General features: G+C 44.9%; 2 protein-coding genes across 2 annotated transcripts; both read right to left on the reverse strand.

The window, feature by feature from the left end:
- Window positions 1–24,012: 24,012 nt before the first annotated feature.
- LOC145401099 (uncharacterized) lies at window positions 24,013–25,923 on the reverse strand. The gene has a single exon (XM_080273474.1). It carries the CDS (start codon window positions 25,921–25,923, stop codon window positions 24,013–24,015), a length of 1,911 nt encoding a protein of 636 aa, XP_080129600.1.
- A 201-nt stretch (window positions 25,924–26,124) lies between these two features.
- On the reverse strand, window positions 26,125–27,126 carry LOC145401110 (uncharacterized). The gene has a single exon (XM_080273484.1). The coding sequence runs from the start codon at window positions 27,124–27,126 to the stop codon at window positions 26,125–26,127; it is 1,002 nt and encodes a 333-aa protein (XP_080129610.1).
- Between the last annotated feature and the right edge of the window lie 284 nt (window positions 27,127–27,410).

Here is a 27,410-nt window from a genome sequence, read left to right on the forward strand (position 1 = left end):
TCCATTCTTTCTTTCTTTCTATACCTCCTTCCTCCCTTTCACCATACTTCCACTTTTTGTTTCTTCCTCTACTCCTTCCCTTCCATCTATTCTTCTTTCAACTTCCTTCCTTCTACCTCTGCTTCCTCCCTCCCTTTCACCTGACTTCATCTTTTCCATCCTTTCTCTTCTACTTTTCTCCCTTTTAAATTCTTTCATCTTTCCTTCTATTCTCTCACTCACTTTCACTCTCTTTCCCCAGTTCCCTCTTTTTTTTTCCTTGCACCCGGGTTTCTTTTTCAATTTTCCAGTTAAACTTCCTCGTGTTCCCTGGCTTCCTTTTTTTTTTTCCTTCCCTTCCTTTATTCTTTCTCCTTTTTTTCCTTCTTTGTACTCTTACTTTCTTCCTTCCGTCATTTCCGCTCTGTTCTTTCATCCTCATTTGCTTTCATTCTCTCTGTCTCTGTCTCTGTCTCTGTCTGTCTGTCTGTCTCTCTCTCTCTCTCTCTCTCTCTCTCTCTCTCTCTCTCTCTCTCTCTCTCTCCTTTAAATATTCTTCCCACTCACTTTATCTCTTCTCTCCTCCCCTCTTCATCAACCTCCCTCACTTCCCCCTTTTCCATCTTCCCCGTCATTCCCTCCCTCACACATCCATATCTTTCACTTTTTCCTTTGCCTTCCTCTCATCCTTCCTTCACTTTCTTTTTTCTTCCTTAGCCTATCCTTCCCTCATCCCTTAGTCTTTTTCCTCTCCCCCCCTCCATACTTTTCCATTTCCCCCTCCCTCTTTTCATATACTACTCTCCTCTTCCCTTACAGTCTTTCCTTCGTACTTTACTATCCTTGTCTTATTAAAGGAATAGATACTCATACACGGCTTTTGGGTTAGGCTCTACCCTACTCTATAATGAACTAAAAACAATAAAATGGTTTCCTTTGTATTCCCCATTCCTCTTTTCTTCCTCTCTCTCTCTCTCTCTCTCTCTCTCTCTCTCTCTCTCTCTCCCACTTCTTTCTTTCTCCTCTTCCTTCCTTCCTTCCTTTTCGTTTTCCTTCCTCACCTTGCGTCAGATTCCCTCCCATCATCCCTTGTTTTTCTCCATCCACTCTCCCTCCCTCCCACACTCCGTTCTATCTTCGGTCCTCTCCCATCACTTCCTCCCACCTCACTTACCGTCAGCTTCCCTCCCTTCCTCCCTATTTTTCCTCCTTCCTTCCTTCCCTCCCTGGCCGTCCCCTCCCTGCCTCCCGTTACTCATTACCGTACTGTCTCCTGTACATTAGCACACGCCCTGCCACACAGCTCCTCCCTCTACGCTACCCCCTCTCTCTCTCTCTCTCTCTCTCTCTCTCTCTCTCATTCCCTATAACATCTTTTCTCTCCTCTCCCCTCGTGACCCCCCCCACCTCCCTCTCATCTTCACTGCATACCATCCCTCTCTCTCTCCCTTCATCGCCTGCGTCCCCATCCTCTCCTTCCCTCCTTTCCCTTCCTCCCTCGTCACCTCGTCCTATCCTTTCCTAATTCTCGTTCTCCTTTTCCCTCTCTCCTTACGTCTTCCCTGTTCCTCTCTCTGTCTCTTCCCTCCTTCGTCACCCTCCTCTTCCTTGTCCTTCTCTCTCCCCTCCCCCATAATATGAAGCTTTCATAATTTATTTTGCTTTCTTCCTCAGCCGTCCGTCCGTACTTACTCCCTGTTGCTCTCTCTCTCTCTCTCTCTCTGTAATGGGAGAGGGGTGGGGGAGAGAAGGGGAAAACAAGGAATAAACGGGAGTGAAGGGGAAAGTGAGAGGGGGGAGCGGGAAGGGAAGCAGTACGGAAGGGATAGGGAAAGGAAGGGGGAAGAGGAGAGTGAGAGGAAGAAGGGGAGGCGAGGAAGGGGGGAGGAGAGGGAGGGGGAGCAGGGAGAGGGGTAGGGGAGACATGAACGAAACAGATGTCATTATCATTATTAGCGCTGGGTGGCTCCTGATGCAGTGATGGTAATGACTCAACCCATCCGCTAACACCCCCTAAACCCCCTCCCCTCTAACGGCAGGGGAGGGGGGAGTAGGGGAAGGGATTGAGGAGGAAGGGGGATGAGGAAGAAGAGGGGGTTCAGAGCGGGAAGGGAACTTTACCTCATCATCCTTCCCTCCTCTTTTCTACTCTGATGGTTCTGTAGCTATTTCTTCTACTGATAAAGCAGATCTCTTCGCACAGACTTTCTCCTCCAATTCCACCTTAGACGATTCCGGTGCTGTTCCTCCATCACTTCCCCCCTCTGACTTCCTCATGGCTGACATTAAAATTTCTTCATTGGATATATTTTCTGCCATCACTGGCCTCAGTACTAACAAGGCATATGGGCCTGATGGGGTCCCTCCTGTTGTTCTCAAGAACTGTGCTTCTGTGCTTACACCCTGCCTAGGCAAACTCTTTCGCCTTTGTCTGTCAACTTGTACCTTTCCTTCTTGCTGGAAGTTTGCTCTCATTCAGCCAGTCCCAAAAGAAGGGTGACCACTCCCAACCCTCCAACTATCGTCCAATTGCTTTAACGTCCTGTATTTCAAAAGTTTTCGAGTCAATTCTTAATAGAAAAATTTTAAGGCATCTTTCCTATCACAACCTTCTTTCCGATCGTCAGTATGGGTTCCGTCAGGGACGCTCCACTGGCGATCTTCTCACCTACCTTTCAGACTCCTGGTCATCCTCCTTTCGGGACTTTGGCGAAAGCTTTGCCATTGCACTTGACATCTCAAAGGCTTTCGATCGAGTCTGGCATAAATCTTTAATTTCCAAACTGCCCTCCTACGGTTTCTATCCTTCTATCTGTGCCTTCATCGCTAGCTTCCTTTCTGGTCGTTCTATAGCCACTGTTGTAGACGGCCATCGTTCTTCTCCTAGATCTATCAACAGTGGTGTTCCTCAGGGCTCTGTCCTATCACCAACTCTCTTCCTTTTATTCATCAATGACCTTCTAAGCTGTACATCTAACCCTATCCACTCATACGCTGATGACTCCACCCTTCACCTTTCCATTCGGTTCCCGCAACGCCCATCTCAACAGTTACTTGAACAAACAAGGGATGAGGCTATGGCACACCTAATGTCTGACTTGGCTCGTATCTCTGACTGGGGTAAAAATAATATGGTCGTCTTTAATGCATCTAAGACTCAGTTCTTACACCTATCAACCCGACAAAATCTTCCACAGGTATACCCACTAATGTTTAATAATATTCAGCTTAATCCTGCATCATCCTTGAACATGCTTGGGGTTTCATTTACTCGGGACTTATCTTGGAAAGATCATATTACATCTCTTGTAAAATCTGCTTCCAAGAGATTGGGTGTGCTAAGCCGACTCCGCTCTTTCTTTACCCCTGCACAATTGTTGACTCTATACAGGGGTTTTATCCGCCCCTGTGTGGAGTACAACTCTCATGTGTGGGGAGGCTCCCCACATACAGCTCTTCTCAATAGGGTGGAGTCAAAGGCTTTTCGTCTCATTAACTCTCCTCCTCTTACTGACTCCCTTCAACCTCTGTCTCTTCGCCGCACTGTTGCATCTTTATCTCTTTTCTATCGCTACTTTAATGGTCACTGCTCCTCTGAACTGTCTGCGTGCATTCCTCCACCTCTACGACGGGCGCGTAGCACCCGTCTGGCAGCAAACTCTCATCCCTTTTCTGTCCAACTCTCTAATGCAAGAGTTAACCGTTACTCCCAGTCTTTCATTTATGCAACAGGTCAGCTCTGGAACTGTCTCCCTCTGTCTGTATTTCCTGCTGCCTATGATCTCCAGTCTTTCAAACGCAGTGTGTCCAGGCATCTCAAAATGATCGGATCTTGATTTTGGCTCTCTATTGTATTTTGTTTTTCTCTTGGAGGGAACTGTTACTGCGGGCTCATGGCCTTTGGTTCCTTCTTCCTCGCATAAAAAAAAATGAGGAAAAAGAAAGAGAAGACAGAGTGAAGGATGAGGCCAGCAGGTGGGAGTGGGGAAGTAGTATGGTTCTCCCCTCCTCCCTCCTCTCTCTCTCTCTCTCTCTCTCTCTTTCTCTTTCCACCGACATGCCTAAATTCACTAAGTACTGTAAACAATTTGTGTGTATTGTATCTTAAAATCTTTATCTGTGAGTGTGGTCGTCTTTTACATACGGCTGTTTATGGTGGCTCTCTCTCTGGCCAAGTCATTCACCTGGTAGGCTCTCATCGCACGCGCGCTCACGCAGGCGCACACACACACACACACACACACACACACACACACACACACACACACACACACACACACACACACACACACACACACACACACACACACACACACACACACACACACACACACACACACACACACACACACACACACACACATTCTTACCTGCTTCACACCACCCAATCCACAAACACACACGGTAAAAACGGTATCAGGCAGGAGGGGTACGATGATATCCGAAATGATCAATATAGCTTGTGTAGTGCTTGGAAAATTAATTGATTATCATCTGAATATGCATCCAGTAACAATTTCAACCATAAATTGTGGTAAGACACCCATGAAATTTATGTATGTTTAACAAGGGGGAAAAATCTTCAAATATTTTTTGACTCCATCGTCCGTGGCGTCAAATTGTTTCGGGCCAAATGTGCACCGATACTTATTTTATCGTGTGTACACAGTCACAATCATTCTCCCGCCCTCTGAAATAAAGGTATAAACACATACATGCCTAACACTCCTACCCTGCTATACATCCCCTCCCTGCACACACACACACACACACACACACACACACACACACACACACTTCTCTCCCACACACGCACATATACACTTCCTTGTCGCACACACACATACCAACATTCAGCAGACACAGACAGATACCCAAACATACAAACCAATCACTCATTCATTCTCTCTCTCTCTCTCTCTCTCTCTCTCTCTCTCTCTCTCACACACACACACACACACACACACACACACACACACACACACACACACACACACATGATTATAAGCGTGCTGGTAACTGGATAACAGACAAGCATATCGACAGTCTGACCAGCCCACTGTCAAACACGATGAGCCCAGCGTCACTACCACAACTGCTTTAATACCACTACCACATTCCTACCACAATATTACTAACACTACAACCACACTACCAAAATGCCACTATCTCACACTGCATTACCACGTAACTACACCTACACTACCACACCAGTATACCATCACTATCACACATCACACCCTCACTACCACACCACTTAACCATCACTCCCACAACACCATCACCATCATAACACACCATCACCACTACACCGCCATAACACACCATCACCACTACAACAACATAACACACCATCACCACTACAACACCACCATAACACACCATCACCACTACAACACCACCATAACACACCATCACCACTACAACACCACTATAACACACCATCACCACTACAACACCACTATAACACACCATCACCACTACAACACCATAACACACCATCACCACTACAACACCACCATAACACACCATCACCACTACAACACCACCATAACACACCATCACCACTACAACATCACCATAACACACCATCACCACTACACCACCATAACACACCATCACCACCACACCACCACCGTAACACACCATCACCACACTACAACACCACCATAACACCATCACCACTACACCACCACCATAACACACCATCACCACTACAACACCACCATAACACGCCATCACCACTACACCACCACCATAACACACCATCACCACTACAACACCACCATAACACACCATCACCACTACACCACCACCATAACACACCATCACCACTACAACACCACCATAACACACCATCACCACCACAGCACCACCATAACACACCATCACCACTACAACACCATAACATACCATCACCACTACAACACCACCATAACACAGCATCACCACTACAACACCACCATAACACAGCTTCACTACAACACCACCATAACACCATCACCACTACAACAACACCATAACATACCATCACCACTACAACACCACCATAACACAGCATCACCACCACAGCACCACCATAACACACCATCACCACTACACCACCATAACACACCATCACCACTACAACACCATAACACACCATCACCACTACAACACCACCATAACACACCATCATCACTACAACCACAACACACCATCAGAACAACACCACCATAACACACCATCTCCACCACAACACCACCATAACACCAGATTCTTACTACCACAACACAACACAATCACCAACTTAGCATCACTACCTCAACACCACATCCTTACTACCACAACACCACACCGTCACTACCACACCAGCACCATCACACCACCACACCAGCCCAGCACACCATCATGCCAGCAGCTCTCCCTGCACAATGCGTCAGGTGCTGCATTAGATCAGTGAGGCTGGTTGGTTGATTAAGCTGCATTCTGTTTCGGCCAGGCTTTATTACTGAACATATGGCTTAGGTATTATTATTATTATTATTATTATTATTATTATTATTATTATTATTATTACTATTATTTTTACTATATTCAGGTGCAAGACAGTCTGATGTTAAAGCTAATAAAATGATTAATCTTGATAATACTATGAACCACTACTACTACTACGACCACTACTACTACTACTACTACTACTACTACTACTATTGTCATTATTATATATAACTTCGAGTAATTCACTAGGGATTATCGAATAATGGATGTAAGTTAAAAAGAAATCAATATTCGTTTCCGGAGCAAATTGTCCTAACCTCTCCCCATTCTCTCTCTCTCTCTCTCTCTCTCTCTCTCTCTCTCTCTCTCTCTCTCTCTCTCGATCTTCCTTTCTCTCTCTCACCTCTAGTAGATCCCTTTCCCTTTATATGTTTACCCTCTACCTTTCCTCACTACCTCCTCTCTTTTCTCTCACTAGTGGACCAAGGTGATGGTCATGGGTATCTGCTTCATCTGCATTCAGCTCTGCCATATTTTTTCTAAGTCCCACACATGAATGTATTTCAACTCTCTCATGGTGGCGTCAATTAACAGTAATTTTTCTGAGATTATACTAGACCCGTTTATTCGGTTGGAGGTGAGTCAAAGAGGCTGAGAATGTTACTACCCGTGTCCATAACCTTCTCATGATCGGGACACTTTTGTATTCTAATCCAGGTAACGTTAGACTATTTTATTTAATTACTGCAGCTTTCTAGCACACAACCTTCAGTAAAGGCCGTTTTCACTGTCGCTACATTGTTACACTGCCTTATCAACAACTTTCATTCTTCTGCCTCCACTTCCACAGTCACCTAAGGCTGTGATGTGGACGAGCGCATGAACCATATACGGGTTACCATGGAATCCTAAGTGAACTCCCTACCTGCCTGAAGGAGCTTACCATGTTGTGAAGTCTTTTCTATGAGATGCAAACGAATCAGCTGTGGACGCGACCCTGGGTATACAGGAATACTGGCAAGAAAAATAACTCATGTTCTCCAGACCCTTCTTGTCTGAGCGTGACCTGCTGATAAAACTTTGTAGGATATGGCATGAAATAAAATTGTAATAAACGAATTTTCTTAATATTTCCAAAATCTTTAAAGCAAACTGGGCAAATACTTATAGCTAATACTAAATGCCTCATTCTGGTCACGCAACTTTCATACCATCTTTTCTGCTTTCCATTCTTTTCTCTTTTCCTCGCCTCATCGCTTCATTTTCGTCTTGCTACCCTATTTTCTCTCGACCTTCCTTATATTTTCATTTTTCTTTTTTCTTCTTTTCTCTTTTCCTTTCTTCTCTTCTGGTTTCCTCCCTTCATTTATCTTCCTCCAATCTCTTCTCTTTCTCCATTTTCTTTTCTTTTTCCCCTCTTCTTTATTTTTTTTTCTCTCTTCTCCCCTCATTTCTCTCACCCACCCTTCTTTTCCTCTTCCTCTTTCCTTCTTTTCCTCCCTTCTTTTCCTTTTTCCTCCCTTCTGTTCTCTTCCTCCATTCTTTTCTCCTCCCATATTTTTCTCTTTTCCTCTCACTTTTTTTATCTTCCTTCTTCATTTCTCTTTCCCCTTTTCTTATTTCTCTTCCATTCTTCTTTTCTCTTTTCCCTCAGTTTTCCTCCCTTTCCTCCACACCTTGCTTGCTTCCAAACATTAACCTTCCCTAAGGAATGAGAGAGAGAGAGAGAGAGAGAGAGAGAGAGAGAGAGAGAGAGAGAGAGAGAGAGAGAGAGAGAGAGAGAGAGAGAGTCGAGGCCGGTAGGGAGGGAGGAAAATATACGAGTGTGGAGGGAAGAGGAGGAGGAGGAGGAGGAGGAGGAGGAGGGAGAAACCATACGAGCAAGAAAGGGGAGGTAAGAGGAGAAGAACCAAGTAAAAGGAGGAGGGAAGAAGAGACAATGAGGAAGGAGAAGAGGAATGGAGGGAAGAAGAGAGACGGATACAGGATATGAGACAGAAGGAGGGAAGGAGAAAAGAGAGAGCAGAGGAAAGAAGAAAACAATGGAGGTGAGGGAAAATAAGGAAAAAAAATATAATGAAGGAGAGAAGAGGGAAATAAAAGACAGGAGGAAAGGAAGGAAACGGAGGGAAATATGAAAGTAGGGATGAGAGTAGAAAGGAAAAAGAAAAATAAGGGGGGGGGGAAGAAAGGAAGAAGTGATGGTGATGGGATTGTTGAGGGGAGGAAGAAGAATGCGAGCAAGGAAGATGAGAAAAGGTGTGGAAGAACCGAGGATGCGAGAAAGATGAGAGGAGGGGAGGGAGAAAGGAAGGAAGAATAGAAGAGGGAAAGAAAGAAGGGGGTAAGAAAACTAAGAGAGAAAGAAAATGAGAGGAGGGAAAGAAGCAGAGAGGAAGGAAGAAAGAAGGAGGAACTGAAAAGAGGAAGGAGCTAGGGAAGAGAAAGGAAGGAAAAGAAGAAAGAAGGAGGAAAAGAAGAGATGATGTGCGAGGGAAGAAGAGATTCAAAAGGGAAGAAGGGGGGAGGAAGAAAGAAGAGAGGAAGTAAGAAGACGAGAAACAGGAGAAAGAAGACGGCAGGACAGAACGTAGGAGGACAAGGAAAGAAGGAGATGGAGGATGGACAACAAGCAGGTTGGGATAAAAAAAAAAAATAATAATAATAATAATAAGTAGGAGAAACTGGATGATAGAAGAGGGAGTGAAGAGGAGGAGGGCGGTAAGGAAGGAGGCGGGAGGGGGAGGAAGGGAAAAAATATGGACCAGGAGGAAAGATAAGAAATGGCGAAGGAAGTAAGTGAGGAGAGCAGAGTTTGGAAGATGAAAGGGAGAAGAGAAGCAAAAAGAGAAGTCAGGAAGGAAGGAAGGAAGGAAAGAGAAGGAAAGAGAGTTCCTGGAAGAGGACACTGAGTAAGAGACGAGGAAGGAGCAAAAGAGGAAAGAAACTAGGAGAGAGAGAGAGAGAGAGAGAGAGAGAGAGAGAGAGAGAGATGGGGGGAATTGGGGAACAGGAAACAAAGGTCAGAGAAGGAGAAGAGACGAGAAGGAAGGAAGGAAGAGGGAGGGACAGAGGAAGATAGAGGGGAGGGAGAGAGGGATTATGGAATGGAAGGAATGAGGGAAGAAGAGAGAAAATGGGGGAGAATAAAGGAAGGAAGAGTGACAGAGAAAGAGACCGAGAGAGGGAGAAGGGGAAGTAGGGGTAGGAAGTGAGGGGAGGGGGAAGGAGGAGAGGGGGCTAATATCGTCAAGGCCAAGGTGACCAGAGAATCTCCACTCCTCCATTGCGTCGCCTCGCTGCCTCCCCTCCTCCTCCTCCACTCACACATCCCTCTGCCACCACTACCACCACCACCACTCACACTTCCCTCTGCCGCCACCACCACCCCTTACACCATCACTACCAACATCATTCTCACCATTACAGCTACCACCATACAACTACTTCCACTGCCATCACCGCCTCTTCTCCCACTGACAATGACGCCTCTATCATTTATCTACCACCGCTACCTTCTGTCTCTCATTGACATTTCCACAACAGCTGTATGCAAACACCATTTAGCATACATCACCAATAGCCTGCCACTATTTCCACACCTACTGTGCAGTACACCAGCATCTTCAACCATCACCTTTCCTGTTAACGCTAATACCACAACCACCAATACTACCATACACAATAACTGCTAACATTTCATTCACGACTACAACAGGTAACTTGTAATAGCTACTGTTTCTGCCATATCCAGACCAACACCCAAACCACCACCACCACTCCCTCCATTGTAAGCACTATCCCAACCACCATCACTACTACACCAATCATATTAAAAACAATGACTACTAACACAATATCCACTACAGCATAACAAGTAGCCTGTACTAACTACCACTATTTCTACAACTACCAAACTCACATCAGTACCTCCACTACCTTCCCCCTCCCACTGACACCACCTTCCCCCTTCCACTGACACCACCACCACCACCACGACCATCACCACCACCACCACCACCATCACCACTGGCCCGAAACCCGCATCAGCACCCAAATTAGACCACGCAGACTTCCAGCATTCCCAACACGTCACCAGCACCACCCACAACACCACCACTATTCTGTAGCAAGCAGAGGGGGAGGGGTTTACATCCAGGGATCTCTCTCTCTCTCTCTCTCTCTCTCTCTCACACACACACACACACACACACACACACACACACACACACACACACACACACACACACACACACACACACACACACACACACACACACACACACACACACACACACACACACACCTGAGAGACGTAAACAAAGAGTCGTGATAAATGGAAAAGAATCAGACTGGAAAAAAGTTGCCTGTACAAGAGGACTGCCCAGAGGACTGCCTCAGGGTTTAGTGTTGGGTTCTAGCTGGTCTGTTTTACTGTATTAATGATACTGACGAAAGCTTGTGTTGTAAGAGACCCAAATTTGCTGTTGATACAAAAATTGGTTACAGAACAGACACACCTTGACGCAAGCAGATGACTCAGAGATCGTGATCTGCTCTCTTGTTGGACTCACACGTGGCAGCTGAATATCAACAGTGGCAGATGTAGCCTTGAACATTGTCAGTATATGTTTAAAAAACAAAAAAAAACAATACTGGTAATAACATTCAGTCTGACATTGAAAAGCACTAAAAAGATTTGGGAAACATGATTACAAAAATTTATGAAGAAGCTCGAGTGAGTACAGTGGCTGCCAACAAAAATAATACGGTATAACTAGCTTGAGAAACAAACCATACTAAGAATGTTCAGAAATTATTCTTCATCCTTTAACAAAGTACAGATTACGAGAGGATTTGGTCCAAGTATGTAACATTTTCAGAAGATGTGTTAATATGGTAATCGATAAATGTTTCACAGTGAACCGGTCAATTGGTCAATTATATTGGTGGCAATGGCCATAGAATTGTTGGCAAACGTTGCCAGTCTCACACTGGAAAAAGAAACTGTCTACTAGTGTGGTAAGCTGTGATACTGTACAATCATTTGAATATCGCGTGGATAAATATTTGGCTTATAAGTCCCTACAAAACGTGTGACTTCCATTCATCCTTTCCCATGAAGTTTTCATGACAGCTTCTATGCTGCGTGGTAATACTTCCCACTTTCTGCTGCTGGCTTCAGTTGGCGGGCTTGTGGGTGGGGGAACTTTCCTTCTTTACTCTCTTTGTCTTTGACTAACAGAATTATACCTCAGTTACAATCGATCCTACAACAAACAACCTTGAAAGAACAACAGGACTGATGCTGCTTGCTTTCGTTTTTTTTCTGTTGTACCTCACACATGACCTATCCCCCCCACACACACCGCTGTACACATTTCGGTCACCCTTCCCCCACACATCGTCCCACACCACACCACAGCCCCCCACACAAACACACCCACCGCCCTACACATCTCAACCCTCCCCCTTACACACCTCCCCACACCACATCTAAACCCCCCAAGCAAATTCACACACCTTACGTGACATTTCAACCACACAGCAACTGGAGTGTCTTTGTCCTCCTTAATACCACCTTAATTAGCCACACAATAGAGGCCATAATGGAAGCTCTTTTTATTTACGCCACTATACAAAACACACACAAGTAAATGTTGAATAAAACGGGCATTGTTATTATTGTTTTGGACAATGCGTTCTGCTTGCCAAGATTTTTTTGCGCCACGCTTACTTGTACCGGTTCTTGCTGGACGTTCCCCATACCACCCAGCCACCCGCCACATCCACCCACCACCCAGCCACCCGCCACATCCACCCCTCACCCAGTCTCCCACCAAGCTCACTCCACACCCACCACTTTTTCCAAATCACCTATCCCTCATCCACCAATACCTCCGTCCAATACTCATTAAACTCACCCAGTCACCTGTCTCACACAACACTCACACAGTCACCTTACCCTCATCACCATTCTTCATCCACCAGTACCACCACCCCATACTAAACTCACCCAATCACTGACCCACCAATACCCCGAGCCCACACCCACCAATATCCCAGCCCACACCCATCAAACTCACTCAATCACCCACTCCACACCCACTAATACTCCCAGTCCACATCTACCATTCACCTAATCATCCACTCCTCACCCACAAACATTCCCAGTCCACACATACCACTCACCCAGTCATCCACTCCTCACTCACCAATACCCCCAGCCCACACCCACCAAACTAACCCATTCACCCACTACTCATTCACCAAAGTCACCCAGTCACCCACTCCTCACCCATTAATACCCCCAGTCCACGCCTACCACTCACCCAATAACCCACTTCTTACTCACTGCCCCTCTCCCTCCCAGTCCAGCCTCAACCCAATCCCTCAGTTACTCCCACAAGCCGCAACGATAAATCACCTGACGTACTGTACACACTCCCCCAATGACACACTTAAGGGGGTGACAGGTGCGGCGGGTAGGGGACGAGGGGAGATGGGGAGAGAGGGGAGGGAAGGGGATGAGCGAGAAAGAGAGGGAGGAGAGGGAAAGGAAAGAAGGAGAGTTAGGGGGAAAAAGATGAAACAGGAGGAGGAGGAAGAATGGAGAGCTGAGCGAGAGGAAGCAGTGAATAATGGGAAGCTGAGGAGCAGGGGGAGGTACAGTAAAGGGAAAGGGGAAGGAAGGGGGAGAAGAGAGGAAGGACAAAGTGAAAAGGTGAAGGGCGACGGGAAAGTATGAAGGAGAAGGGCGAAGGGAAAGAAAAGGGGGGGGAGGAAGGGAATGAAATAGAATAGAGAAGGGTGGAGGATTAGCCAAGAAAAGGGGAGGAAGACGGGTAGAGTAGAAGAGACGAAAGAAGAAATATCTGAAGCCTGGGATGTAAAGGCTGAGCTGGGAGGGAGGGTGAGGAATGGGCAGGGAGGAGGGTGTGTGGGTAAAGGTAGAAGAAAAATGCCTGGGAAGATCCGAGACAAGACCTGGAAAAGAAAAAAAAAATCAGCCAAGAGATTACGGTGCTGAGAAGAAGGCCAGTATTCCTGAGGTTGGGAAGGTGTCTAGCGCCCTTATCTTAGCGGTTTATCCTGAAGTTTATACATCCTTATTCCTTTTTACTTTATTTGTACCTTATTAATATCAATTCTGATTGCAGAAATAACATACAGGGTAGGAAGAATAAAAATAAGGGGAAGAAATGAAAGGAGGGGAGGAAGAAGAAATGAGGGGAGGAAGAAGAAATGAGGGGAGGAAGAAGAAAGGTGGAAAGAAGAAGGAGGGTAGGAAGAAAGGAAGGGGAGGAAGAAAGGAGGGGAGGAAAAAGTAGGGGGAAAGAAGAAGAAAGGAAAGGAGGAAGAAGAAAGGAGAGGAGAAGGAAGAAAGGAGGGGAGGAGGAAGAAAGGAAGGAAGGAAGGAAGGAAGGGAGGAGGAAGAAAGAAGGAAAGGAAGAACAAAGGAGGGGAGGAAGAAAAAAGACGGAAGGAGGAAAGGAGAGGGTGAAGATGAAAGAAGGGGAGGAGGAAAAAAGGAGATGAGGAGGAAGAAAGGAGGGGAGGAGGAAGAAGAAAGGAGGGGAGAAAGAAGAAAAGAGGGAAGGAAGAAAGGAGGGGAAGAAGAAGAAAGGAGGGGAGGAGGAAGAAAGGAAGGAAAGGAGAAAGGAGGGGAGGAAGAAGAAAAGAGGGAAGGAGGAAAGGAGGGGAGAAAGAAGAATGGAGAGGAAGAAGGAAGGAAAGAAAAGGAGGATGAAGAAACTGAGAAGGAAAGGAGGGGAAGAAGAAGAAAGGAGGGAGGGAAGGAAGAAAGGAGGGTAGAAAAGGAAGACAGAAGGGGAGAAAAGGAAGACAGAAGGGGAGAAAAGGAAGAAAGGAGGGGAGGAAGAAGAAAGGAAAAGAGGAAGAAGAGAGAAGAAAGGAGGGAAGGAAGAATGGAAGGAAAAGAAGAAAGGGGGGTGGGGGAAGAAAGGGGGGGTGAAGAAAATAGAGATTCTGTAAATCCTTCTGAGATGACGGAAATACGGATCTAAGGATAGTATATTCCTGGACACATGAGCCTTTCCAGCGCCTCTTACCTTACCTGTGTCTGTATATAGCACGGTAATATTCCCTTGTACTTTTATTTATGCAACTACGTCAATACTGGGGCCATTAGTACCCTGTAAAAGAAATAATAACACGTAAAGAGCAGGATAAATCGCTAATACAAAGGTGATGGAAGGCCTCTTAGCTGACGAGAAGTTGGACCTCTATTCTCGTCGGTTAAGGAAGGTCCCTAACACCTCTTCATAAGCGATTTGTTTTGCTTATTACACTTTACTGTTCTATTCTGTGCTATATGAATCCTTCCAATATTGCCAAACTCTGCATAAATACCGTACAAAAGAATGAATCGCTAAGGAAGAGGTGTTAGGGTGCCGACGAGAATACGGGTTTGGAGACCTGCTAGCACTTCTTCCTTAACGATTGATTTTGCGCGTTACACCTCAGGATTCGGTACTGTGTTATTTACTTCATACTGAAAAAGAAAGCAAATATCACACATTATTAACACCCCATATAAACCAAAAGCTGTGAAAAGACACCAAGGAGCCTCCTAAACCAACGAGGCTCCACACACACACACACTGCAGTGGCAAGGCAGCAGTGCGTCCCCATCAATATTGCATCGACTCCGAAGCTTCCCGCCAGTGAATGCCAGGAAACTGATGGGCAGCGGTATATTGTCCCACTGTGTAAACGCTCAACGACTTTATTCAGCCTGGATTATGTCTGACGGTTAAGTAGATCCTGGAAAATCGGACTGGCTTAGGGAACTCGACCGGCTTAGAACACCTGACAATAACAAAACACCTGGTTGGCTTGGAACAGCTGAGTGGCTTGGAACACCTAACTGGCCTGGAACACCTGAGTGGCTTGGAAAGTAGCTTGGAACACCTGACTGACTTAGAACACCTGCGTTACTTAGAATACCTGGCTACCTTAGAATACTAAAACAAAGCACCTGACTAAAGCAGAACACCTGGCTGATATAGAACACATAACTAAACTAAATAACCTGAAAAATCTAGAAACCCGACACCCTACAGTGCATAACCCAAACTTGAACACCTGACTAAACAAGAACCAAGAACACCTCACAGAACTATAACATCGGACAACCAGAACACCTGACTACATTAAAACCCTTGATGAGACTGGAACACCTGAGCCAAAGCACGTGACTGGTTTAAGCCGCTTGGAACTGGTGACTGCGGCCCTGACTGGTACTACGGTGGCATCGAGAGCCCGAGAGTGGCAGTGACTGGCAGCTTCCCACCCCACACCACTGCCACTTTCATACCATCATTTCCTGCATCTGCTCTACAGTAATCGCAGCACTGAGAGAGAGAGAGAGAGAGAGAGAGAGAGAGAGAGAGAGAGAGAGAGAGAGAGAGAGAGAGAGAGAGAATTAATATAACTTCTTACAAACCACGAAAACATGAAAGTAAGGCATAAAACCACAAAAAGTGAACACGGGAGGGTGAACACAGCAACAAGGGAGGTGGGGGTGAGAGTGGGGAAGGAGTGGGGTGGGGGTGAACACGGAAGATGGCTCAGGATTAATGTCTTATCAATTGCACAAGGCTCATTAATACAGACAACTACGTTTTACCAGGTCAGTGTCATCTAAAATACATCACGTAACCATCAAATTTACACACAGGTTCCCAACTGTACTGCTGGATAAAAAGGTGTGGTGAGGAAAGGAGTGGGGTCAAGGGGGAAGGGAGAGGATGGACTTCACCAGGAACAGGAATGCCGAGTGAGAACATTCCCCTCAGTGACCACTTCGTAACCCACATAATCTGTTACGGGAGGGGAAGGAGGCTCACCACATACCACACCACACTATATCTCATTAAACTCTCACCATCAAACACCTGATGCAAAGTCTACACGTGGCGTCGCTGTGCACTATGCGCGAGGCAGCTGCGGCATCCACCCGGGAATGAAACCGCCTCATATTTCCCTACATCTAGTTGGTCCGACCCTGGTGAGGCGCTGTCTTCCACAAAGGGGCACCTGTTCCCTACACGGTGTACGTAATTCACTATAACTGTATAACGGCCCCAGAGGAGCAGTTGCTTACCTGTGGTCGACAGGTTTGCTCAGCCAGATTAACTGGGGTACAGGAACAACAACAAACAGCCATTGCACACCACAACCGGGCACTCTTATCATCACATCGTCACAATACACCACACATAACATTCCACACCACCACTTTGCATTCTCTCAGTATCACAAACCCCACAACACACAACACACTCGTACATCACTTTTACTTCACCAAACCTCATTTAATTCACTTCCTCACCTCACGCTTCCTTCAAGTTTCCTACTTTACCCGACATCTTGCCAAATCGGCGTTCTCCTTCGTGCTCACCTCACAAAACTTTACAAGCTGCATTCACTTAATCCTGCTTCTCTCTCTCTCTCTCTCTCTCTCTCTCTCTCTCCCTTCCTCTTACCTCTCTCAGTTGTATCAGTTGCTATTAAGAAAATGCCGTACAGATAATGCAGAAAAGAATACCAGGGAGTAATACCGGTATGCAAAATATATCGCTAAGAAGTGCTAGAAACCCGCCTAAGCTGACAAGAATACGGCTCCTCGACATTCATTTTGGTCAGTTGAGAAGGGCTTTAGCACCTTTTTCTTAACATTTCAGCTCTAATATTACATCTCAATAGTATTTTTCGTGTAATAGTTATCCTTTTACTACCAACATAAAGGTAAATGATATACAAGGTAATTTCAACGTGACACATTGAGAAATAGCTGGTAAGGAGGTGGCTCTATAAAGCTTCCAAGTTGATATTGGCCTTGTCTCATACGTAGCCTCTTCTTACCTAACCATAACTCAGACAGCTTAAACCAGCCATACACAATTCTACCACCTCACCTCACCTTACCTAACAACATACTCTATCCCAACCATACAACAGTTTACTTCACCTTATCTCTCTTTTTCATTTCTTTTTTAATTATATCTCAAATAACTTACCCAGTTGTGTAACATTTCACCACATCGTCCCACCTTTCTTAGCCATATCTCAAATAGCTTTAACCAACCTTATAATAAACCAGTCTTTGATCTTACTTAACCATAGTAGTACCTCAAATTGCTTCACCCAAACATACACACACAACATTCTACCACATCATACATAACCCCTCGCACAAATAGCTTCACCCTTTCAGTACGATGGCGCATTATTTATTCCCGCTATTTTCAGACGGTATTATTTATTTTGGGAAGGGGGTCTCGTACTGACAGAGTTAAGGGAGATAGTTTCATCCCCTGAGTGCCGGAGATTCTTGTTAATAGAAAAAATAATCCTGTAGTAGTAAAAGTAAGAGACGTACTGTACAGGCATCGTAATGAGGGAGCTAACAACACCCAAAATATTATCTCATCCAACCCCATATCTCACACTTCATCTTACAATACCGCAGTTAAGTCACCCTGCCAACCCTCGCACTTCCTTTAGTCACTTCTTCAATTTCACCAGGCTACCATCAGGCGATTGTATTCAACTTAAAAAGGACCTCCAGGTGTGTACAGGTTAATTAAATATATCTAACCCCTGCCGTTCAAAAATTCTCTCCCCAGTTCAGCTGAAAATAATCGTCTGGATGCAGCAAGAGTATAATAGACGTCCTGGGGTTGAAGTGGTAAAACAAGCCATACCTCACACTTCTCCATCCCTAATCTAAAAATATCTCAACCTCACCTCCACTTCGTTCAAGACATTTTGCTATATAATGTAATATTTTTTGATAGCTACGTACTTACATCACACGACACCTCTCATCTCTCCGCTTATACACTTTAGTGTACACACACACACACACAGACACAGACACACACACAGACAGACAGACACACACACACACACACAGACACAGACACACACACACACACACACACACACACACACACACACACACACACACCTCAGTGACCCACAAACCTCACACTGTAGGCCTTATGCAGAGAGATCCATCCCTCAATTTCCTCATTATCTCACGTTCGTCACGGTCCTTAGGCATCTGGTTCCACAAAAAAGCTTGTAAAAACACACCACGCCATTCATCCCATCCCATTCACACCACTACATTGTTCAATCATCACATGCTATACATAAATATCTCCATCTGACCCTTCATAAAACACATACTTCATTCACTATCATCACACTTCACATCCGCTCTCCATCGTCTTTCTCATCACAACACTTATCACATATCGTTTACACCAGTCTCTCACCACACATATCACACGCCTCCTTCACATCTCATCTCCCTCACCCCTCACTGTACCACACACCTTACACCACACCAAACCTAAGTACTCACTCATCACACCACACCATACTCTTCAAGAACGTTCCACACAAACATCACCACACTTCCCTCACTACACACCTCACCATACCCACACCTTACCATCATCATACACCACATTTCACCAAAAAAAAAACTTCATTATACACACCACACTTATACTCACTACATCTCCTTCACCACACGTTTTTTATCATTCATACCACATCATACAACACCCTCCTCACCACAAACACACACCACACCTTGCTACACACCACACCTCATTCACCACACACATGTCACTCACCACAACTTCCTCACTACAAAACACACCTCATCCACAATTCACCACATCTATCTCACCACACACTACACAGACACCGTACACACATCTCACCATACCCACCATACCCACACCACACCACGGCACACCACACCTTCCTCACCACACACCACACCACATCTTCCTCACCACACACCACACCACACCTTCCTCACCACACACCACATCAAAACCCTCCCTTAACGACCCACACTGGCCCACATCCCCCATTCACGTTATCCCCCTCGTCGCCTCAACACACGCCAACCACACACCACCGCAAACTGCCATACACCACACACCACTTAGTTTCTCCAGCTCTAGTTTCACCATTACCGCTCTCATACGTAACAGGCAGGACTGTGTGTGTGTGTGTGGGGGGGGGAGAGAGAGAGAGAGAGAGAGAGAGAGATAATACATACATATACGTAGTTATACACACACACATATGCACCTATATACACATGTATTGTACACATACATATACATATACAGTACATATATACGCAAACACACACGTACACACATAGACATACATCTACACATACACACAGACATCTGTACATACATATAGGCCTGCAGTATATACGAACGTGTTGTCATAGCAGGGGGCATTATGTAGAAAATTTATTGCTTAAACAGGGTGTTTAAAAGAAAAATTTTCAGCTGTTTTCTAAAGGAATTTATTGTATGAGTACTGGAGACATTAGATGGGACACTGTTCTAGAATTTAGGTCCAGCCACTATAAGGGATTTTGCTCCGATGTTAGTGTTTGTTTTGGGGACGTACATATGCTGCTATTGTCTTGTATTGGCAGTATTGATTTCATGTACTTCGGGGTGCGAGAATTGCCAGTTCGGAGCTGTTTTGTTTATTATATTGTAAACTGCTATTCCTAAAGCATACTTATATCTCTGATGAAAAGAGCGAGAGAAAATAATAACACATAATTCAGAATTTGTCAATTTTCACCTTCCCTTTTACCGTAACTTTTCTGTGGCTATCTTGAAACAAATCTTTCCACACAAGCATTTCATATTGTTTATTTAAATACTTCCTAAATCTCTTAGTTTTATCTACATCATCGTGGATTGTTTAATTGGACGAAATTTCACCCACATGTTGAAATACTATCTTCAGCAATACGAGAAACACAATTTCAACCTGTGAGTATTTCTTCCACTTAATCACCTGCTTCCCATCCATTAATATGAACTGATATCCACAATGTACACACTCAATATAATAGGATAGTTTCTTCCTTTTATCCACATGGTACCCTATCCACTCAGCAGTATAAGCCTTGCACTTCTAATCCATCCATCCATCATTCCGATTCCTCACACTTCCTGTCCACCCAACAATGCATAGGCTTGCCCACTCACTTCCTGTTTTTGTATCAGCACAACACTCGTAACATTCACTCGTAAACACAATGTCCTTCTGTCCTCACTTTCCATCATTCTTTCTTCTCATTTCCTATTCAACCTTCAGAACAGTTAATTTTCCTGCTCATTCACCAACACGGTTTCTGCATTTCATAAATATCCACCACAACAGTTTTTACATTTCAGACCCTCTCATAATAAAGTTTTTAGATTTCCTATCCCTTCACTGAAAGTTTTCATACTTTCTATTCATCTACCCAATACTTTCTAAATTTCCTTTCCATTCACTACATCGGCTTTGAGATTTCCTTTCCATTTGTCGAATCGGTTTTTACATATATCCATATATCAAAAAGAATTTTCACATTTTTAAACCATATAACCCAAACAGTTTTTATATATGTCCATGCATCAATTTTTTTTTTTTCCTGTCCATCCTCGTCAGTGTTTTCCCCATTTAAAAAAAAAAAGAAAAGAAAAGTCCTGTCTATTCACCAAAACAAGTTCACATTTCCTCACCACCTACCAAAATCATTATAACATTGCCTATACCTCCAGCAATGTAACAGTGTCCACATGACAGCATAAACCTGACACAATGTCCATCTGTCAACACTTTCCTCACACCGCTATCCACCCTCACCTCACATTTCCGTCTCCACTCGCCAGTCCGTTCATCGCACTACCTAAGCTGCATTTTATTGTCCCATCAGTCCCATACACGCTCAGGCCAGCCTGTACAAACTGCACAAAGAGGTTTGTTCAGGCCAAACTGATCGTGTGTGGGTTGTTGAGGCCGTATCACTCAATCTAATGCTGACAGGTTGACACCATCCGGGCAGTATCCGGTTCAGGCGGGTTTGAGCGTGTGTGCACATGAGGCCAACCATTTCAGTCCAGCACCCGGCAGCAGTGTCCAGTCAACATGCCAGTCACAGTATGTACAAACTGAGATGACCCGAGGTTTTGGAAGGAGTTCATCGAAATTTACGAAGAAGATCAATATTAACAGAGGACAATGTTAGGTCAGATATGTTTAACGCCTATAGACTGGCTAAGGATAAGAAACTAAATTTAATCAACATTCCCTACTCTAACTTTCACAATGTCTTTTTCACTTAATTCTTTTACTGGTGAGAAACTTTCAGTTTTTAATCGTAATCCTTGCGTGTCATGGTGCCTTGTTCTTCCCGTACCTTTATTCTTTGTCATTGTTTACATCAACTTACAGTCCTTTCTACTTATCTTTAACTGTATTTTCCGTCAATAACGTTCCCTCTTAACCTTCTCAAGGTCGATTCTATTATTCTCAAAATTATTATAGACACTTGTGAGAGGTAATACTGATACCATCAACCCCACGAGAGTCGGGACAGCTCTGGTATTGGTAACTGCAATAGCTGCAACTGCAAGTACGTCGAGTTCCTTTTTTGTCATAGGACCAGCCATAACCATCCACACTTGAGCGCCTCTCACTAGGACTGGCCTGTGGCGTTAAGACAGCAATGAGTGCGTGTGTGGTCGCCACCAGACCATTGGATTGAGCCCTGTACTGTGAATGCAGACGGAATGTGTGTGGGGTAAACCGTCCTCACATTTCTTCTCCATTACTCACATCACTCTCTCCCTTATGTTCCTCACATATATACACCTCACACATTTATACCTCTCCTCTCATACAGTAGCCACATTTTTTCCTTACTATGTCTGTTCTTGTGCTCCTCACTCTCTACTCACCTCACACTTCCTATTCACCTTTCCCACATACTTTTCTCACCTCACAACCATCGCCCACTACACTGTCTACTGACCTCACTTCCTATTTAGGTTACCTGCAAACTCGACCCTCAAAAGTCTTACCCTCTCACATTTTCATGCTCCCAATAACACAGGACTTGATAATTATTCACCATCCACTTCGTCCCTCACACCAAAGCCTCCCCTCCCTCCTCCCCTTCACCCTCCCTGCCCCAACACCCGGAAGCTGAACCCTCCTGCCCCCACCCCCTTCCCCTCGCCCCCACTCCCGCCTTCAACCTTCACTACCCGGGATTCGCACAAAAAAGCAACTTTCACTTAACGCTGTAAACCTATGACTGATCCCTTTTAGGCCACATGAAGTACAGTCATTATTTTTACCTCCTGAAAACCGATGACGTATTTATATATCTTATCATTGCCATGGTACCTCTGGACTTTTATTTATTTTTAAAGTGAGATTCTTTTCTATGGAAGGGTTATATATAGCCTCCTGTAACCCCTTCCCTCCTATGGGTCTCCCTGGCTGAATAAAATCGTCTGGTATAATAGCAGGGATATGATTAAAAGTATCATCATATTGAGGGGAGTAATGAATGTGAAAGATAACGGGTATCAGTGGTGGTATTAGAATTAGTAGCAGTAGTTAGGGATCGTGGGAATAATGATGATGATGATGATATTTCTACATAATGACACTGAAAGGGAATAACTACGGAATATTACATCACTACTCAGACACAAGAGTGCTAAATCTGCTGACTAGTAACCCCAGTAACCCCGGGGTGAACTCTGAGTCAGGGGTGAGAACATGTTTCTGATTTTAAATTCACATATATCTTTTTTTTTTTTTTTTTTTTTTTGGTCATCCTTATGCGTCCAGCGAAACATCATAAATAAGCGCTCGCTGCTCCACATACACCAGCAGTCGTATTTATAAGCTTTCTTGGTCTTATTTTCCATGTAGCCAAGATTGGTTGTTTGGACTTACAATTTTACTCATACAATTACTAAACAAATTCTCAGTCAAATTAAAGTGAATATTAAAGTGAGAAAATGCCTAAAACAAAATGAACCGTGATGACAGATTCTTACTGATGCCTTTTATCCTTTAGTAACTTACAATATTTTATAAATATTAGGTCAGATGTATATGTGATAAAGGCCTTTCTGGGTGAGGTGAGCTGGTACTAGTGTAATACATTTCCCGGGAGAATATGACGTCACTGAAGGTCACATTGATACACTCCTAAACTAACAGTGTCTAAGATCGCTTGTAGGCCTATATTCGTTTGTCTTCACTCCAGCTGCTACCAGACCCTTCACAACCACATCAGAGAGAATACACTGACATATGGACGACAACAGGTTCTGAGATTGCCTGCCTGTTATGGAGATTTTATTTCTACCTTTCTACATCTGGATGACAATGTTTGGCTCAAACTTTTAAAATTCTAGCGGTTAAACGTTGCCTTCATTATTCCTTTCAGTACGAAAGGGCTTAACTGATAATGTAATCGTTCTGCGTGGCAAGAGTAAAACACGAATTTGCATCCTCGTGCTGAAAGAATTAATGGGTTACAGGATCCGGTTGACAAACTTCCATACTTATTTTCGAGTAGTAGTAGTAGTAATTGATTCCCCCCCCCCTGTTAGAGAAGGTGGGGGGGGCTGGGCCACCTCGTAGCCCAGTGCGGTAATGTTCGTTTAGTAGTTACATCGGAGGGGGTTTTGACTTGACTAGGTTGATTAAAAGATGCGGGGTGTTGGATGTGGCGTTATGAATGATGGATGTGGCTATGTTGCTTAGTGTTTGAACAGGTGTGGCGAGAGGGGAGGTGGGTGTTATATCGGAGTCTGGGTAAGCGGCGCCACCTCTGATGGTGGCTGTTGCTCTGCATTTAATTATGTAGTGTAAAAGGGGGAAGGGGGCGTCTGTTCTGCAGTAGCTGCAGATTGCGTTTCTGATGTTATTGATTACTAGATCTCGTGATAAGTAGCCGAGGCGGAGGCGGTGTATGTAGGTGAGAAGTCTGTTGGGTGTATGTGTGGGTAGCAGTATTTGTTTGTATTTTGCTGCACTGGCGTACCAGATGGCCGAAGTGGAGCCTTGGTTGACATGGTATTCATGTTCTTGTTTTATAAGAGTGGGTGTTATTGCTTTTATGTTGTGTTTTGTTTGTGTTATGGTCGGTGGTATGTGTATATCTATCTGTGGGTGCGTAAGGGCGTGTTTGGCTCCACGGTCTGCTCGTTCGTTGCCGTGTATGTTTACATGGCTGGGGATCCAGTGTATCGTGATTGTTCTGCCTGATTGTGCGATGTTGTGTGCTGTGTTGTTTATTGTGGAGATGATGTGTCTGTTGTTGCGGTGTTTGTGTTTGCGTAGTGTTTGTATGGTGGAGAGTGAGTCTGTGTGTATGTTTATGTGCGTCTGTGTATTTGTTGTGTTAGCGTCTGATAGCGCCTCCGCAATGACTACTAGTTCTGCTTGCAGGGTGGATGCTCTGTTGGAGATTCTTGCAGCAAATTCTTTTTCATTGCTGATGAATGCAGCTGCAGCTTTTGATTGTTCTACCGAACCATCTGTATGGTAGTTTACTGTGTTTAGGTCTGTGATTGTCGCAATTCTTTCTAGCGCTTCTTGGCGTAGTAGTTGTGGAAGTGTGTTTTTTTTTCCTGTGATTTTTGGGGTGAGGAGTCTGTATGGTGGGGGGGTCCATGGGGGAGGTTCTTTATATTCCGGTATCGGGGTGTCGGGCTGTTGTGTGATTTTGTTTGTGGCGTTGTATTTCCTAATGGCACGAATTGTGCAGTGTGTCCAGCTTTTGTTTAGGAGAGTGGGGTGTCTGATCAGTTCGGCTTTGATTTGTTTTATAGGGGTAAGGTCTGAAGCACTGTGAACTAGCTTAGCAGCTATGCATACTACTCGTGCTTGTATTCTGTTTTGTAATGATTCGATAGCGCACTCCATGCGTAGGTTGACGAGACGAGTCCAAGGTGGGGCATTTGTTATCGCACATAGTGCATTGTTCTGGATTACCTCTAACTTTTCTGTTAGTTGTGGTTCTAGGGTTATTAGTGCAGGGGCGGCGTAGTCTACTAGGGAACGGATAGCTTGGATGTAGAAGAGTCTTAGTACTCGATGTGTTGCTCCCATTCCTCTGCCAGCTAACGCTCTGAGTGCGTTTGTTCTTATTTTTGTTCTTTCTCTGAGATAGCTTATTTCTTGTCTGAATCTGAGGTTGGTGTCTAGCCAGACTCCTAGGTACATGTGGGTGGTGACGTAGTCGATAGGTGTGGTATCGAGGTATAGTTGTTGTTGTGGTGTGTTCATACCGAAGGAGAGTGCTTTGGTTTTGTTTATGTTTATTTTAAAGCCAAGGTTTTTGCAGGCGGTATTTAAGCGTGTCAAGGCGGTTTGGGCTTTAGTGTGATAGGGGCCCTTGTTTATGATGATTGCTAGGTCGTCTGCATAAGTGAATAATTTGACGATGGGGCCTAGGTCTATTTCTAGGAGGCGTTCATTTAGTGTGTTAAAGAGGGTGGGGCTGATTATACTTCCCTGAGGGGTGCCGTTGGTGTGTTTGTGGAGTGATGATGTGGTGCCGTGGAAACGCACCATCGCTTCTCTGTTTGTGAAAAAGTTTTCTAGCCACTGTAGGAGCTTGCCTCCTATTCTTTTGCGGGCTAGGGCATCTAGTATTGATTCGGGGCAGGCTAGTTCGAAAGCCTTCTCTAAGTCTATAAAAATAGCTAGCCCCCTCCTTCCTCTCAGTTCGGTGAGGAGTGTTGCGAGACATTCACTCTTTCCCCTGCCGCTGGTTTAGGCGAATATATGATCGTGGGGTGTGGGTGTGCACCACTGTAGTCGTCGTAATATCATTCTTTCAGCTGTTTTGCTGAGACAGCTTAGTAGGGAGATGGGCCTGTATGAGCCTGGGTTTTTGGGTTTTGGCACGGGGGTGATGAGTGCCTGTTTCCAAGTTGTTGGGAGTTGTCCTGCTTCCCAGGAATGGTTAATTAGGTTCAGTATGGCGGCTTTTGCAATGGGGCCTGCGTATCTTATCATATAGTAAGTGATGCCATCCTTACCAGGGGCAGTGTCTTGGCTCGTTTTCAGTGCATTTTCAAGTTCGTTCATTGTGAATGGGCAGTCGGCTGGATGCTCTTTTTCCTTCTCCCTGTTAATTAGGTGTCTTCTGTCATTATGTAGTGATTCCTGGCGCCGTCTTGTGGCATCTGGGAGATGTCTTGGGGAAGTGTTGTTCGCAAAGTTCAGTGCTATTCTTTCAGCTTCTTCTTGTGGGTTGGGGTGGGATGTGGGTCTGTTGGGGGTTGATCCTGACACTGCTCTGAGTTTTTTCCATAATGCCCCAGTGCTGCTGCTTGCATTAAGGGAACTGCACCACTCTAACCACTTTTTTTCCTTGATTTTGTTCTTTTCTTCTCTTACCAGTCGGACTGTCGTTCGTAAGTGTTGCAGTCCTTCAGGGATTCTGTTTTTCCTGTATATTTTCTTTGCTTGGTTTTGTCTGTGGTTTAGTTCCTTGACTCTATCGTTGTAAAACCACCAGTCCTTGTGGTTGAGTCTTTTGTGTGTTGTTTTAGGGATGGCAGCTAGTGTGGCTTCTTGTATGGCTGTTGTTATTTGTTTTTCATGTTCTTGGAGATCAAGTGAGTGTTGCAGTGAGGCTGTGAGTTGTTCGAGAGTATCTGTGTATAGTTGCCAGTTAGCTTTTTTTGTATTGAACCGTGGGGGTGGGCCTGGTGGTTTGGGTAGAGGGGGTAAATTAGCTTTTATTGATATGGCATTGTGGTCAGACATTAGAATTGGGTGGGTGTTCCACTGGGTTAAGGGAGCCAGATTGGTTGATATGAATGCAGGTCAAGGCGGCCTCCTTGTATGTGGGTTGGGGTGTCGGCTTTATTTAGAAGGGTGACTGTGTTAGTTTCGTTCAGGAGTTCTGCAATGTGTCTCCCTGCTTGGTTGGTGTTGCTAGGGGAGCCGAGGAGGGGGTGATGGGCGTTCATATCTCCTACTATGAGTGTTGGCTGGGTGTTTGCATTAGCAACGAGTTCTGTGAGGTCAAGGTCTGCGTTATGCTTGCG

This window comes from Coenobita brevimanus, chromosome 6, assembly GCF_032717465.1.
Source record: "Coenobita brevimanus isolate Jiangsu-jjx chromosome 6, ASM3271746v2, whole genome shotgun sequence".
NCBI lineage: Eukaryota > Metazoa > Arthropoda > Malacostraca > Decapoda > Coenobitidae > Coenobita > Coenobita brevimanus.

Excerpts from the sequence above, each read along its gene's own strand:
- LOC145401099 (XM_080273474.1), bottom strand. The coding sequence starts at position 25,923 with ATGGTGCGTTTCCACGGCACCACATCATCACTCCACAAACACACCAAC.
- LOC145401110 (XM_080273484.1), bottom strand. The coding sequence starts at position 27,126 with ATGTCTGACCACAATGCCATATCAATAAAAGCTAATTTACCCCCTCTA.